The following is a 16,319-nucleotide window of genomic DNA, read 5'->3' as shown; positions in this document are numbered from 1 at the left end:
AATCTCCTCTACCTCATAATCAATCTCATCAGGCAGGATGATAATCTCCTCTACCTCATAATCAATCTCATCAGACAGTATGATAATCTCCTCTACCTCCTCAAAATCAATCTCCTCTACCTCATCATAATCCATCTCATTGGTTTCTCCTGTATGATCTCCATTAGTGTCCAGAGTGAGAAACATAATACATTGAAACATCTTTCCAGCGCAGCTATAGTCTGACAGATCTACACTAGCTTTCCTCTATGTGACACCATGTGTGTGGATCTGACTGACAGAGAGAGAGGGAGGTTCTTATCAGTCTTCTTACCAGTACAGGGTTTCCAGCCCTGTCAGAGTTGCCTGTCTGTCCTCCCTCAGTCTGGGTGGAGATGGGTGGTCTATGGCCATGCCAGGGTCGGCAGTGGAACCTTCAGTGGAGGCAGGCGGCGGGGAAGAGGGAGGGGTGGAGCAGCGGTAGTCTGGAGGTTAGAGGGAGGGATGCGAATGGGGAGGAAGAGGGGGGGAGTGGTAGGGGTCTGGAGGGTAGCGTTCAGTGGAGACGTGGTCAGTGGTCAGAGGTCAAGGAGGTCATAGTCACTGGAGCAGGTGACCTGCAGTTCTGACTCTTGATGGGAAGATTAGCGGTACAAGATTAGTTAACATGATTAATCACAAGATCACAGTCACAAGATACAGCCCACTGGGCACAGACGTCAATTCAACATCTATTCCACATTGGTTCAACGTCATTTCATTTAAATTACATGGAAACAATGTTGATTCAACCCGTGTGCCCAGTGGGAATACGTATATCAAAACCTTACAACTCTCACATGCTGGGAGAATATTGTAACCGCAGTAATGAATCAGTAATTCATATACAGTATGTCTGTATAAATACTGTATGAATCCAGTAAACAATCTACCACTGACTCAAGAGTATCGAAGTCATTCTGCATGAGAGACAGAGGTGCAGGGTTATGGCTAAACCTACCAGCTCTCACAGTCTCACGTCAGAATTAGCCGTTCATCCATTTTTCTCCAACTTCTTCCAAACGTCAAATTTCTAAGTGTTTAAGGTTAAGTTTAGGCATTAACTCTGAATTTTGAAGGTTAGATATTAACTCTGAATGGTTGAGGTAAGGGTTAAGGTTTGGGATAGCCTTAAAACAAAAATATCAAAATCAACTTTCTATCGCTGGATTTGAACTTGCAACCTTTTGAATCAGATGCTTACACCTATCTGCCAATCTGTCCACAACGCTGTAGCAAAACCGAAACCTACTTGACGGTTACAGTGCTCACTGTTGCCCCCTAGTGGCCGGTTTCCACCATCTCCTGACGTCCTTAGACATGGATGACGTCGACCACGCACTTGTACAATGGGTGACCCGGCTGGGCTAAACATTTTTATTTATTTATTTATTTATTTATTTCACCTTTATTTAACCATTTACAACTGCGACCTGGCCAAGATAAAGCAAAGCAGTTCGACACATATAACAACACAGAGTTACACATGGAGTAAAACAAACATACAGTCAATAATACAGTAGAAAAATAAGTCTAGAAACAATGTGAGCAAATGAGGTGAGATAAGGGAGGTAAAGGCAATAAATAGGCCATGGTGGCGAAGTAAATACAAAATAGCAATTAAACACTGGAATGGTAGATTTGACAGTAGATGAGTGTGCAAAGTAGAAATACTGGGGTGCAAAGGAGCAAAATAAATAAATGAATAAATACAGTAGGGGAAGAGGTAGTTGTTTGGGCTATTTATAGATGGGCTATGTACATAACATAACATAACATAACATGCACAATGCATTTATATAAAAACCCAACAGGCCTGAAAAGTGAGTTAACCCAATCCAAAATACCGGGGCAATACTGATGGCTATTATAGTGCACAATGTGAGTTGTATAGAAACCTGAATGCTATTTCTTCACTCCCTGTTTCCACCATTATACCAGCTGATTTACAGCATGCTGTGGTGTTCTTACCTCAACTTCAACAACTACAGCGGCTATTTCCTGCACTCTGCCAAGCATGGGTCCAATGCCCTCCTCCCGCTCTCTCCAGTATTTGCTGAAAGAGCCCACGACTAACTCCTGCTGGAGCTTCCAAGCATCCAACATAATCTGGTCTTGCTTGATCTGCTTTCTGACCATGTGACACATGTCAATGTCTTGGATGTTCTCAAAACCCTCAAACACATTATTGGACTTTTTCCATGAACTTTGCAACGGTTTTCCTTGTCAATTTTCACCAGCTTAGCACTTTGACCTCTTTTACTCTCTTCCTCTTCTGCCACCTTCACTAGTTGGCTGGCTCCCATTCATTACCTTCTTTACTTTCGGGTGTCTTGATCTTTTTCTGTCTATGCTTCCTGCAACTTCTAGCCCTAGCCTCATCAATCTCTCACCCTTCCCTAACCTCCTAACCATCCTTTCAAAATCGATCCTCTCCTCCAGCTTAGCTTCCTCTTCACTCTGGTTCAGCACCAGAGCTCTGTCCAGGGTCTGGCCTAGGTTTTTGATGACCTGCTCATGGTAGTAAGCCAGATCCTCCTTCAAGTATCTCATGGTCCTCTCTCTGGCTTTAACCAACAGGGCCTTCTCTTTCTCATTCTCCTCACACAGGGGGACTGTCTGCATCATTCACACACACAAACACAACCTGTGTTTACCTTTGTCTCCTTCTACGACAGGGGTCGGCAACAGGCTGTTTAGTTTTTGGTTAAAAAAAAAAAGACTAAAATCATCAGGAATTCAGCTAAAAATACGTTTAATTCAGGGAATTTGTTCTCAGGGAACTTGTTCCCAAGTATTCCCACTAATAAAATAAGAGACATATGTGATCGTGTCTCAATGTAATAAATGTATGAAATTACTGTTATTTTCAAATACAATCTCTTTTGGGGTTTAGTTGTAGTCAGCTGTCATCAAGGCAAAGGGTTGCTACTTTTAAGAATCGCTTTTTTGGTTACTACATGATTCCATATGTGTTATTTCAAAGTTTTGATGTCTTCACTATTATTATACAATGTAGAAAATAGTAAAAATAAAGGAAAACTCTGGAATGAGTAGGTGTGTCCAAACTTTTGACTGGTACTGTATAAAAACAACATAAAGTACATTTAGAATGTACATTTAGAATCAAGGCAGATAAAATACCAATAGTGAGCTTAGTGCTAAATACATTTTAGAATGGGACTAGGGCTATGAAAAATACTGTCTGTAGAAGTGGGTTTTGCAGTCAGTTTTAAAAGTTCCGAGTGATGGAGCGGCTTTCAGATGGTCAGGGAGAGCATTCCACATGTGAGGGGCAAGGCAGCAAGCAGAAGGCTCGGTCCCGCTTAGTTCGTAGACATGTCTTGCGGACTTGAAGCAGTAGGGAGTGCGAGGTGGCATGCTGATTGAGATGAGGTCACTGATGTATGTGGGGTTTAATCCATCAAAGTCTTTAAATGCAAGCATGAGGATTCTGAAGTCGATCATGTAGTTAACCTGTAATTTTAGGCCTGTATGCAACGATATATTGCTCTTAATTACAATATAGGGATGACAGGGCCTGCAGTGCCCTTCCTCACTAGCGTCTGTCTGCGTCACTGGAGGGAGAAAGAAGGCCTATTCAATTCATTAGGCCCCAAATTACATTCACGACAGATAGAAGACATTTGGTAATGAAAAAAATAAACAGCCTACTTAAATATTGTGAGATATTAAACTCGATATTTCTCTAAAAACCCTTTGTTAAAATTTGGCAACAAATAATACATTCACGTGCCTCGCTTTAAAATGTACCCTCTCTCCTGCCATCACAAATCAAGAAAGTAACCTAGAATTTAGTGTTCTGGAACTCTTGTAATGGTCTACTCATTATTATGACACGCTAAAATATTTGTTATATTATGCACAGTGTCATCACATGGTTTAGTTTGGACCAATATAGACCCCTCAACACAGAGTGAAAACATTGTAGCAACATGCAACATATCACAGCGGACTCTGATAGGCTAATGGACAAATGACATAAGCCTAAATTCAAGTTTACTGGTTCTGCCCCAGATATTACAACATAAATTAATGTGTAGGCTATTTAGAAGTGTGTATTTATGGAATAAATAAAAATGACACCACATACAATAGGTACAGGAATTAAATATCTTTGGGGGTTCAATGCAGAAAATAGCACAATGAATAACTGTGATGTTATGCAGTCAGGGCGAGCCTTGGGTTGTGCGCTAAGGTGTCAAGAGAGTTCAAGCACCGATTGAAAATGACTAGGCCCTTAAAACATATGGGACCAACAAGAAAATGTCTGTAAAGTAGCTAGCTGTCACGACTCCTACCGAAGGTGGCTCCTCTCCCTGTCTGGGTGGCGCTCGGCGCACGGCGTCACCGGCCTACTAGCTGCCACCGATCCCTTTTTCCTTTTCTGTTTGTTTTGTCTAATCAGTATCACCTGTTTCTTGTTTAGTGTGTTAGTTGGGCTATTTAAGCCGGTAGGCCCGCCTGCTCTTTGTGCGGGCTTAACTTATTTTCCCATTGTTTTTCTGTGTGGGATTCTCCTGTTGTTTTGGGCATTGTATTTTGTGCGCGGCACGCTTGTTCATTGTGCGTAAAAAAGAGCCTACCTGTTCGTTCTGTCTCCTGCGCCTGACTCCGCACCCACTACGCCCAGACCGTTACAGAAGCCCGCACCATGAGCATGGAGTCAGCAGGAGCAGCGGCCACCCCCCTTCCATCGATGGAGGAGCGCATCCTCCATCATACCACCATCCTCCATCGGATCGGGTCTGCGATGGACCAGATGATGGAGAGGATGGACAGATGGGAGAGGAGCGGCTCCAGCGACGAGTCCACCTACTCCTCCCCCCTCCGAGTCCGGCTCCAGCGCACTTCGTCTTGCGCCCCCGAGGGAGTACGATGGAGCGGCGGCTGGGTGCCAGGGATTTCTACTCCAGCTAGAGTTGTACCTGGCTACCGTGAGGCCGACTCCCTCGGGGGAGGAGAGTGTGAGCATCCTCGTCTCCTGCCTGACGGGTCGAGCTCTGGAGTGGGCCAACGCTGTCTGGAATGGCCCAGACTCGGCGAGGGATCACTATCCGGAGTTCACCCGCCGTTTCCGGACCGTATTCAACCACCCTCCGGAGGGCTGGGCGGCGGGTGAACGACTATTCCACCTTAGGCAGGAGACGAGGAGCGCGCAGGACTTTGCGCTGGAGTTCCGGACCTTGGCCGCTGGGGCCGGGTGGAACGACAGGGCCCTAATGGACCACTACAGGTGCAGCCTCCGGGAGGACGTCCGCAGGGAGCTAGCATGGCGGGACGCCACACTCTCACTCGACTAACTTATAGTCATGTCAATCCGACTGGACAATCTGCTAGCTGCCCGCGGGCGTTCAGAAAGGGTCCTGTCAGTTCCACCTCCTAGCCCTCCCGTGCCCATTCCTATGGAGTTAGGGTGGGCCGCTTCGAGGGGAACCGGAGGGCGAGGCTCCTCCTGCACCAGCTGTGGTTGGAGAGGACACACGGCCGACCGGTGCTGGGGGAGCCCGTCTGGCAGTCGAGAGGGCAAGCAGAACACTTCTCGGTCATCTCAGGTGAGTCAGCATCAAACTCACCCCGAACCCCCTGTTGGTCACATGTTTGTATTAATTTTATTCCTTGACTTTTCTCCCTCTTCCCAGCATAAGGCGCTAGTCGATTCAGGCGCAGCTGGGAACTTTATGGATCACGGACTCGCCCTCAAGCTGGGAATTCCGCTGGTGCCGATAGATCCCCCCTTCCCCGTGCACTCCTTAGATAGCCGGCCATTAGGGTCAGGGCTGGTAACGCAGGGGAATCATAGGGAGCGGATTAGTCTCTTCCTTATCGATTCGCCTGCGTTTCCAGTGGTGCTGGGGGTTCCCTGGCTGGCCAGTCACAATCCCAGGATTTCGTGGAGACAGGGGGTTCTCCAGTGGTGGTCAGAGGAGTGTTCAGGTAGGTGTATGGGAGTTTCCATCGGTGCCACGTCGGTGGAGACTCCAGACCAGGTTTCCACTGTGCGCATTCCCCCTGAGTATGCCAATTTAGCTATCGCCTTCTGTAAGAAGAGGGCGACTAAATTACCTCCTCATCGTCAGGGGGATTGTGCGATAAACCTCCAGGTAAACGCTGCGCTTCCCAGGAGTCACGTGTACCCATTGTCACAGGAGGAGACGTTGGCTATGGAAACATATGTCACGGAATCTCTGGGACAGGGGTACATTCGGCCCTCCATTTCACCCGTCTTCACGAGTTTCTTTTTTGTGAAGAAAAAGGAGGGAGGTCTGCGTCTGTGCATTGATTACAGAGGTCTCAATTCCATTACAGTGGGGTTTAGTTACCCGCTACCTCTCATCGCTACGGCGGTGGAATCATTTCACGGAGCGCGGTTCTTCACGAAACTGGACCTCAGGAGCGTGTGGAAAACGCTCCTGAGGGAGACGAGTGAAAAACCGCATTTAGTACCACATCGGGCCACTATGAGTACTTCGTCATGCCGTATGGGTTGAAGAATGCTCCAGCCGTCTTTCAATCCTTTGTAGACGAGATTCTCAGGGACCTACACGGGCAGGGTGTGGTTGTGTATATCGATGATATCCTGATCTATTCCGCCACACGCGCCGCGCATGTGTCTCTGGTGCGCAAGGTGCTTGGTAGACTGCTGGAGCATGACCTATACGTCAAGGCTGAGAAGTGTGTGTTCTCCAAACGAGCCGTCTCCTTCCTGGGTTATCGCATTTCCACCTCGGCGGTGGTGATGGAGTGTGACCGCGTTAAGGCCGTGTGTAATTGGCCGACTCCATCCACGGTGAAGGAGGTGCAGCGGTTTTTAGGGTTTGCCAATTACTACCGGAGATTTATCCGGGGTTTTGGCCAGATAGCGGCGTTTACGGTGGTCGGCAGAGGCGGACAGAGCCTTCAACCATTTGAAGGCGCAGTTCACTGATGCGCCCGTGTTGGCGCACCCGGACCCCTCTTTAGCGTTCATAGTGGAGGTGGATGCATCCGAGGCTGGGGTGGGTGCCGTGCTATCACAGCGCTTGGGTACGCCACCGAAACTCCGCCCCTGCGATTTCTTTTCGAGGAAGCTCGGTCTGGCGGAGCGTAACCATGATGTGGGGGACAGGGAGCTGTTAGCTGTGGTAAAAGCTCTGAAGGTGTGGAGACACTGGCTTGAGGGGGCTAGACACCCTTTTCTCATCTGGACGGACCACCGGAATCTGGAGTATATCCGGGCAGCTAGGAGGCTGAATCTGCGTCAGGCAAGGTGGGCCATGTTCTTCACCCGATTCAGGTTCACCATCACGTATAGACCAGGTTCCCTGAACGCAAAGGCCGACGCGCTGTCCCGTCTCTATGACACGGAGGATCGGCCCATCGTTCCTACTCCCATCATTCCAGCCTCTAGGCTGGTGGCACCAGTGGTATGAGAGGTGAACGCGGACATTGAGCTGGCGTTACGGGTGGAACCTGCGCCTCCAAAATGTCCTACTGGTCGCACATACATGCCGCTTGGTGTCCGTGATCAATTGATTCGGTGGGCTCACACACTACCCTCTTCGGGTCATCCTGGTATGGCGAGGACAGTGCGGGGTCTAAGGGGGAAGTGCTGATGGTCCACCTTGGCTAGGGACGTGAGGTTCTATGTCTCTTCCTGTTCGGTGTGCGCCCAGAGTAAGGCTCCTAGGCACCTCCCTAGAGGGAAGTTACAACCCCTCCCCGTTCCACAACGGCCATGGTCTCACCTGTCGGTGGACTTCCTTACCGATCTTCCCCCGTCTCAGGGGAACACGACGGTCCTGGTTGTTGTGGATCGGTTTTCTAAGTCCTGCCGTCTCCTTCCGTTGCCCGGTCTCCCTACGGCCCTACAGACTGCGGAGGCTCAATTTACCCACGTCTTCCGGCACTACGGGGTGCCAGAGGACATCGTCTCTGATCGGGGTCCCCAGTTCACGTCCCGAGTGTGGAGGGCGTTTATGGAGCGTCTGGGGGTCTCGGTCAGTTTGACCTCCGGGTATCACCCCGAGAGTAATGGGCAGGTGGAGAGAGTGAACCAGGAGGTGGGTAGGTTTCTGTGGTCGTATTGCCAAGACCGACCAGGGGAGTGGTCAAGGTACGTCCCATGGGCAGAGTTGGCACAGAACTCACTCCGCCACTCCTCCACGAACATGTCACCATTTCAATGCGTGTTGGGCTACCAGCCGGTCCTGGCACCGTGGCATCTGAGTCAGACCGAGGCTCCTGCGGTGGAGGAGTGGGTGCAACGCTCCAAGGAGACCTGGAGGGCTGTCCAGGAATCCCTCAAGCAAGTCGGTGGAAGGCAGAAGAGGAGCGCTGACCGCCACCGCAGTGAGGCCCCCGTGTTCGTACCGGGGGACAGGGTCTGGCTCTCGACCCGAAACCTACCCCTCCGCTTTCCCTGCCGGAAGCTGGGGCCGCAGTGTGTGGGGCCCTTCAAAGTCCTGAGGAGGATAAACGAGGTGTGTTACAGATTACAACTCCCTTCCTATTACCGTATTAACCCCTTGTTTCATGTGTCTTTCCTCAGGCCGGTGGTAGCTGGTCCCCTGCAAGAAGGTGAGGTGCCGGAGGTCCCTCCGCCCCCTCTGGACATCGAGGGGTCCCCGGTGAACACAGTACGTGCTGTGCTGGACTCGAGACGTCGGGTGAGGGGCCTGCATTACCTCGTGGACTGGGAGGGGTACGGCCCGGAGGAGAGGTGCTGGGTACCGGTGGGGGACATGTTGGATCCGTCACTGTTGAGGGATTTCCATCGCCTCCATCCGGATCGCCCTGCGCCTCGCCCTCCGGGTCGCCCTCGAGGCTGGTGTCGGCGTGCTGCGGGAGCCGCGTGTCGGGGGGGTACTGTCACGACTCCTACCGAAGGTGGCTCCTCTCCCTGTCTGGGTGGCGCTCGGCGCACGGCGTCACCGGCCTACTAGCTGCCACCGATCCCTTTTTCCTTTTCTGTTTGTTTTGTCTAATCAGTATCACCTGTTTCTTGTTTAGTGTGTTAGTTGGGCTATTTAAGCCGGTAGGCCCGCCTGCTCTTTGTGCGGGCTTAACTTATTTTCCCATTGTTTTTCTGTGTGGGATTCTCCTGTTGTTTTGGGCATTGTATTTTGTGCGCGGCACGCTTGTTCATTGTGCGTAATAAAGCGCCCACCTGTACGTTCTGTCTCCTGCGCCTGTCTCCGCACCCACTACGCCTAGACCGTTACACTAGCCTACATTTGTTACAAATTTAGGCATATATGCCAAGGTTAGGCTAGCCTATCAATTAAGACCAATTATTAGACTAAATTATAACTGGTTTAGCCCATTATTATTCCGTTAAAACAATGGCTGTCTGTAAAACTAATATTTTGCAAAATAGTCTAAAGATTCAACATATAATTTAGGGTACTGAAGCAGGTTTAGGCCTACACACTGACTGCACCAAATCTTCCCGATTGTGCTGGGAATATTGCAACAATTAGGCTAATTCACTTGAAGGTTTCAGTGCAAATGCGATACTGCCCACACAACATTATTTTCATTGTTAGGAAAACAAGTGTAATCGCCAATTGTTGCACATTGGTTAAATAAAATGTGCCTGGATCATGTTGAGGAAAACAAGATCCCAAAACCTCTGCCATCATTCCATTACCCTTCTTAAAAAGTTGAAGAACTACAGGCAGCAACACTGCAAAGGGGTTGTGGTGAATTTGACAGTAACTACAGGCAGCAACACTGTAAAGGGGTTGCGGTGAATTTGACAGTAACTACAGGCAGCAACACTGTAAAGGGGTTGCGGTGAATTTGACAGTAACTACAGGCAGCAACACTGTAAAGGGGTTGCGGTGAATTTGACAGTAACTACAGGCAGCAACACTGTAAAGGGGTTGCGGTGAATTTGACAGTAACTACAGGCAGCAACACTGTAAAGGGGTTGCGGTGAATTTGACAGTAACTACAGGCAACAACACTGTAAAGGGGCTGTGGTGAATTTGGCAGTAACTACAGGCAGCAACACTGTAAAGGGGTTGTGGTGAATTTGGCAGTAACTACATGCAGCAAAGTGGCAAGTAGCTTAAGTTACTGTATTTCATATTGCAGTACACCTGCTGAAATCTAAATGCAGTATCAAAGCGAGTACTGTGTAATGACACACAGTACAATACCGTAGAATTGACTGTATGATACTTGTTTAAAAAAGTACATGCTACCGCTATCTTAATTAATTAATGGATGGCTGGCTGGCTGGCTGGCTGGATGGATGAATGAAATTCATGGAGGGGATTTGGGGTTTCTAAGTCACAGCATTTTACTGTAATTACATGGAATTGGTGCAAACAGGTCATCTGCTAGATAATGTGTTTACACATTACAGCATATATATGAATATTTGGTGTTTCACTTCCAAGAGGCCTTAACAAAGGCTTCCAAACTGGCAGCGACTACAGGTCAAAACAGACTAAAAAAACATAGCAAAATGCTCAATCATTAAAGGTTTAAGGCTTGCTGCTACTCCAATCTGTCCCCTATACATTTTTAAATGATGGGGCACTACTACCAGATACGGGTGAAATTGGTAGGCCTTAAACACTCTCACCAACAGGTGCAAAAAAATGATAGACTTTTACAAGGCATGCATCAAAATATATTAATGAGCCAACCTACCAAGCACCCATCGGAGGGCCAAGGGTTGTTGGCACTCCAAAAATACTGTCCATTCTGTGTGTTGGAATTACAGTAGCCTTCAAAATACAGCAATTATTTCCCAGCCTACAATTTTTTCACACAATGGACCATCATTTACAGTATGATGCAGTAAAACGTTTCACAGTATTCTACTGTTGATTATACCCCAAATTACCTATAAATAAGTGTAATAACAGCATAATAATGCATCACTAAAGTAAAAAAAAATGTCTCATCATGAAGAGGTATATTTACTTTTAGAAGGATATATTGTTTTCGTTTCAATTAATAGATATGCAGGTGTTCGAGAAAATAGTGACAAATAAATATGGAAAAAATATCATTTCATTGGAAGGATGGATGGAGGGATGGAGACCAATTTGGCCAGTATTAAAGGCTAATACAATACGTTAAAAAAAAAGTGGCAAAATGTGGCTGATGTAGCAGACAGTGTCCCTCTACAGTATATGCATTCCCAATGCGCATTCACAAATCTGATGTTGCAAGTGTGAAGCGCCTCAGATACAGTATATGCCTCTAGATCCGGAATAAGTCACCTAAAAAAGCGGATGTAGACCACGGGGACACTGGCCCAACAGGAATGATTGTGTTCGTCATAATTTAGCAGCCAAGACGAGTGGGCCACTGGGCCGCTTAGAGCGTCTGAGCCTGGGAGCTATTGTGGCATTGTCATTCCCACACTAATTCTGATCAAGGGGACGCGGGACCAGATGGTAAGGAAGAGAGGGGGTGAAAGGGCGCAAGCGCCTCTTCACAAGTTGGCCTTTTAATTCGGTCTCTCTGATAGTTTCTCCCCCTTGCTGCCTCAACGATTTTGCCGGATTTATTGATTTTTGGCCGTTCTGTGCCACCCCCCATAACAAGATGGAACTTTCTAGAAGTTCCCATTATAGAGCCTCCACAAAAATGTCACAACTCGAAATTGACACTCCAACAATGAATAGACTAAGTGTAGGTTAGGTTAAGTTATTGGATCAATTAGGTAGACCTATATAAAAAGGTGACCCACTAAAATCGAACTGCCTTGTTAGGCTATATAGTCCTGTGAATGTAGCAAGTTTTTCATTTGGTGAGACGTTGCTGCTCTCTGGAAGAGAACGCATGCTCCGCGACTGCGGGGTCTTTATGTGTGACCCTCTAAAGGACGTTTCCTAGTGATAAGCGACAGGCGGCTGACTGTGGGTCGCGTGGCCAGATGTCCCATTGCGCTTTGTATGGTTATTATCCTCCCCAAAAGTCGCCCAAGTTTTCTGGAGTTTCAAAAGAAACCCCACCACTCACTGTATTCATCAGCCACAGCCTCTTCAGAAGGCCACCCATTGTGACTATATAGGCATGTAGATTTGATTTGTGGTTTGGAAAATGGACTCAAATCCGTACACTCATTCCAAGCTTCGCTGATGCACACTTGTCATTGCCAACTACCGAAGGTTAGTTAATTATTAAGGCTTTGAGTATCACACTCCTTTTAGCCTACAGTAATCCTTCCAATAAAAAACAACAATATAATCCAAAGCCTATGCAAAAATGAGTTAACCTGTTTGGACATCTCTTGTATTGTTAATAGGCTACCATTCAGGGTTTGGGTCAATTCGAATTGATGGCAGTCATTCAGGCAATTGGAAGTAAACTGAAATTCCAATTCAATTATTGAAATTGTCTTATTTATTTTCAATGGCTTCTTAATAAACTGGAAAGTAGAAGCTATTCATTTTCCAACGTTTTTAAATTGTTGTATTATAAATTCAAATTACTTATTGAATTGACTGCCTTCAATTCGAATTGACCACATTAGGCTACACTGTTTCATGTTTGCAAATTCAACAAGTGTTATACTAATACATGTTGCATTCACAAATAAACCCATATGTTAGTCTCATGCATAACAATGTGATATCAATATGTATTGCATGAATAACCAATAAAAGTGGTCAAGGACCACACATAGGCTATTGCTCATACTGACGCTTTATTGTGATGATCACGCACCTGCCCAAAAACTAGGGGTCAGGGCGCACCAGCCTTAACTTCCCATTAGTCACCTGCTCCGGGGCTCACTGAGAGAGAGCCTTCTCCCGGGCTGGACCGTCCACTTCTCCCTCCACAGGGTTATTACTCTCTTCATGGTGATTAGATTCGGCTGAATACCGCCCATTGTTCGGCGGAGTTTCCCACGTTCGAGCATTCGCCTGACAGTCGCGTGGCTCAAGTCAAACACAGAGCCCCCGCCATGAATCCCTTACGCCAAGGGCCAGCGCGCGGGTGTGACATCTGTCTGCGTGGTCACTCTGACATCTGCTCTCCCTGACTCAGTGCGTTAGAAAAAGTTGACAATATATGTTTAGGTTACAGTTTTAAAACGCTTCCTCTGTCTGGCTTAGGCTAACAAAAGTTGTACACAAAAAAGAAGTATATTGATTAATAATAAGCCATGATCAATATCCGAAACGATATTGAAGTAATTTGTCCTTGTCGATATTAGACAACCCAAAGAGCATTGGAATTCATGTGGAATTCGGAAACTACCCCACCCATATCCCCCAAAACCATTAGGTGAAGGGATTTCATTTTATTTCAACGAAATTCAGAACATAAAACAACACTTGCTATCGATGTATTGAATTTTAATCAATTAATTCGAATGAAACCTGACCACCTGTTGAAAATTCGTTGAGTAGTCTAGACCTACTGAATTGCTAAACCAGTGCAGAGTTGAACATAGTTTGAAATAAGCTTCTTTAACTTTGAGTGTAATTGCCAAATAGGTTTTCCAGTCATGAGCATACAGTATATATCCCTTGCCATTGCGCGAACATAATTTAGGCTATATCTCAGTAAAAACATATAGGCTACATTCAATTTAAAATATTAACACTTTTCGTTATACTGTAGGCTTGTGGCTTAAATTCTCAGAGCAATTAGTTTAGTCCTACTCTTCACTCAGGGTTGAATCACCAGTTTTTCAGCATCAACACTTCCCTGAGCACTTGTTAGTATCGACAACGATCCAGACTGAGAACAATGACCACAGGGCCACTAGGCGTTGTGGGTATATTTTCCGTGTGAAACTTCAGGGGATAGGTTTCGCCTTTTCTCGGGTAGGCCTAATGCTTTCCCAGTTCATTGGCATGAATGGCCGAGGGGGTCCCTGGTGTAACCACGGTAATTACACACTCTTGTTCGGCCCTGGGAATGACAATCCTGAGGGGACCCGTGCGCTTTGCTTCACGAGAGAGAGAGAGAGAGAGAGAGAGAGAGAGAGAGAGAGAGAGAATAGAGGGGGGAGCGGAGGGGGGGTGCATGGTTTCAGGCTGGACATCTGTCGCTTGTGGTTTTTTTTGCAGAGCTGGTACCTCGGCTATAGAAAAGAGGCAATGACCTGTCATCCCTGACTGATGGGAGCGACACCGTGTGTGGGAAAATACCTCAGCCAAAGAGCTCGAGCATTCACATGCTAATTCTTCCCTATAAATAAGAGGGGTGCGCCGCGCGGAGGGCCTTACAGACAGATCCTAGACTCAGCCGGGAGAGGAGAGCTATACTCTATATTCAACTATACCGAGCGTAAAGGAGAGATGACAACCAGCGCCATGGCGCACAACGTGGGGAGACACTCGAGTGCCAAGGAGGAGAGAAAGGTATTGCCTTTGTCCCCGTCGATAGATAAACTTAAACATCAACATGTGTCTTTCTTCGGAGATGCTCACGCTTAGTGATTATCTGGTCCAGTTTGTGTCTGTATCTGGTCGCCATTAACCCATCGCTTTCCATCTCTAGTTGCGCAAGCCGCTCATTGAGAGGAAAAGACGGGAGAGGATTAATAACTGCTTGGATCAGCTGAAAGAAACGGTCGTCGGGGCGTTCAGTCTTGACGTGAGTAGGCATATATACACACTGTATTTTAATTGTTATAAATGCTCAATTATATGGAGTGTGAAAAACGCTATGTAAGTTATTTCTTGACACTAACTTTCCATTTTCCCCAACAGCAATCGAAACTTGAAAAGGCGGACATTCTAGAGATGACAGTGAAACACCTACAGAATGTTCAGACACATAAATTCAGTGGTAAGTGTCCAATAAAGTGACTTGACGGAAGAAACATACAAGTGAGTTTTCAAAGTTGTGCCTGCATGCAATACTCTATGTAAGCAGTTGGGGGCCTAGTCGGCACGTTAGAAAGTAGTTACGGAGACTGGTGGGAGTATTTTCATCAGTGATTGAATAACAGTCCTATGTTGCCTAATAAGAATAATACTTTTTGAGTATTAGTACTCATAGTTGTATGATTTAATTGGGGTTTTCTCCATATTTTCTCTTGGTCTCAACATAAAACAATTGATTAGTCAAGTGTTTCTTAATCCTGGTCATGGGGACCCAAAGGGGTGCACATCCCCAGCACTACACACATGATTCCACTAATCAACTCATCATTTAAACATTTGATTAGTGGAATCAGGTGTGTAGTGTTAAGTCAAAAACAAAAATGTGCTCCCCTTTCAGGATTAAGAAATGCATTATGCATTATACAAATGTATTTTGGTGAATAGGCCAGTCTGGGTGCAATACATCCTGCCACCAACAGATGACGCTATGACCCATGTTTGAGCCAGTATCTCCTCCCCTCCACAGCAGACCCCACCTTAGGCCTGGAAGCACAGCAGAAGTACAGCACAGGCTACATTCAGTGCATGCACGAGGTCCACAACATGCTGCTCAGCTGCGAGTGGATGGACAAAACATTGGGCTCCCGCCTGCTCAACCATCTGCTCAAATCCCTGCCCCGCTCCAGTGAAGAGCACCCCTCGCAGGCCAACCCCAACCTCAGGCCTGACACCCCTCCACCCAGCCAGGGGCCAGGAGCCCCAACTACACCCCTCAGAGGGGACCCCAGGTCTGGGAGGCAGGGCCAGATGGAGGGGCCACTGTGCCATGTGGTGGGGCCCCAGGACAAGCCCCTGCTCCTGCCCGGGAGCCCCCACCTGGGCATGCTGGAGATGTGGAGGCCATGGTAAACTATACCGGCCCTCTGGGTGTGTGCTGGATCCCTATGTTAGACCCTCCTCTGTTATGTATCTTATAGATATGCTACTCAGAAGACATTGTGTTGGATTGTGGGGCGGTTGTGTTCCTGATCTCGGTGTGGTATATTAACAGACCTTTCAGTACTTCCTCTCCGAAGTCTACTTTCCGTAGCCTGCATTGTAGAAGGCTCTTATTAATCTTTTTCTTGTATTTATTGTATTAACATCTTTATTTATTGAATAATAAGAAAACATTTAGCTTCATAGCTCTAGTCACAAATAGCTTTTGTACTGCTCCCTTCTTTGTTGTATATTATTAACCAATATTAATAAAAATGTGTATGGAATTTCCGTAGATGTTATCAATTTTCTTTGTACACACCTGTGCTTGCGCACACACACAAAAACACAGACACTTTCTCTCTCTCTCTCTTATATAGAAATATGTTTTGATCCTATCAACATGAGATAAACCCATGTTAAAAGATATGAATGATGCTGAGGCCTACAGCTACTACAATATTATTGTGCATTTATAAACAATTCAAAACGGTCATTTTATTTCATATT

The 16,319-nt window shown here is 46.7% G+C and overlaps 1 protein-coding gene across 2 annotated transcripts; it reads left to right on the top strand.

Moving 5' to 3' along the window:
* The first annotated feature begins 14,078 nt into the window (after nucleotides 1-14,078).
* Nucleotides 14,079-16,100, top strand: LOC106581357 (transcription factor HES-1). 2 transcript variants are annotated; one of them, XM_014163363.2, is made up of 4 exons: nucleotides 14,079-14,363; nucleotides 14,503-14,598; nucleotides 14,715-14,793; nucleotides 15,361-16,100. In XM_014163363.2, the coding sequence occupies exons 1-4, from the start codon at nucleotides 14,301-14,303 to the stop codon at nucleotides 15,738-15,740; spliced, it is 618 nt and encodes a 205-aa protein (XP_014018838.1). In that variant the 5' UTR covers nucleotides 14,079-14,300; the 3' UTR covers nucleotides 15,741-16,100. The 2 variants fall into 2 exon arrangements, with proteins under 2 accessions (XP_014018838.1, XP_014018837.1); XM_014163362.2 differs by having other exon boundaries at nucleotides 15,358-16,100.
* Nucleotides 16,101-16,319: the final 219 nt, after the last annotated feature.

Source organism: Salmo salar, chromosome ssa20, assembly GCF_905237065.1.
Source record: "Salmo salar chromosome ssa20, Ssal_v3.1, whole genome shotgun sequence".
In the NCBI taxonomy this organism is placed as follows: domain Eukaryota; kingdom Metazoa; phylum Chordata; class Actinopteri; order Salmoniformes; family Salmonidae; genus Salmo; species Salmo salar.
Note: the sequence above shows the minus strand (reverse complement) of the source record. Positions and strands in the feature narration are given on the sequence as shown.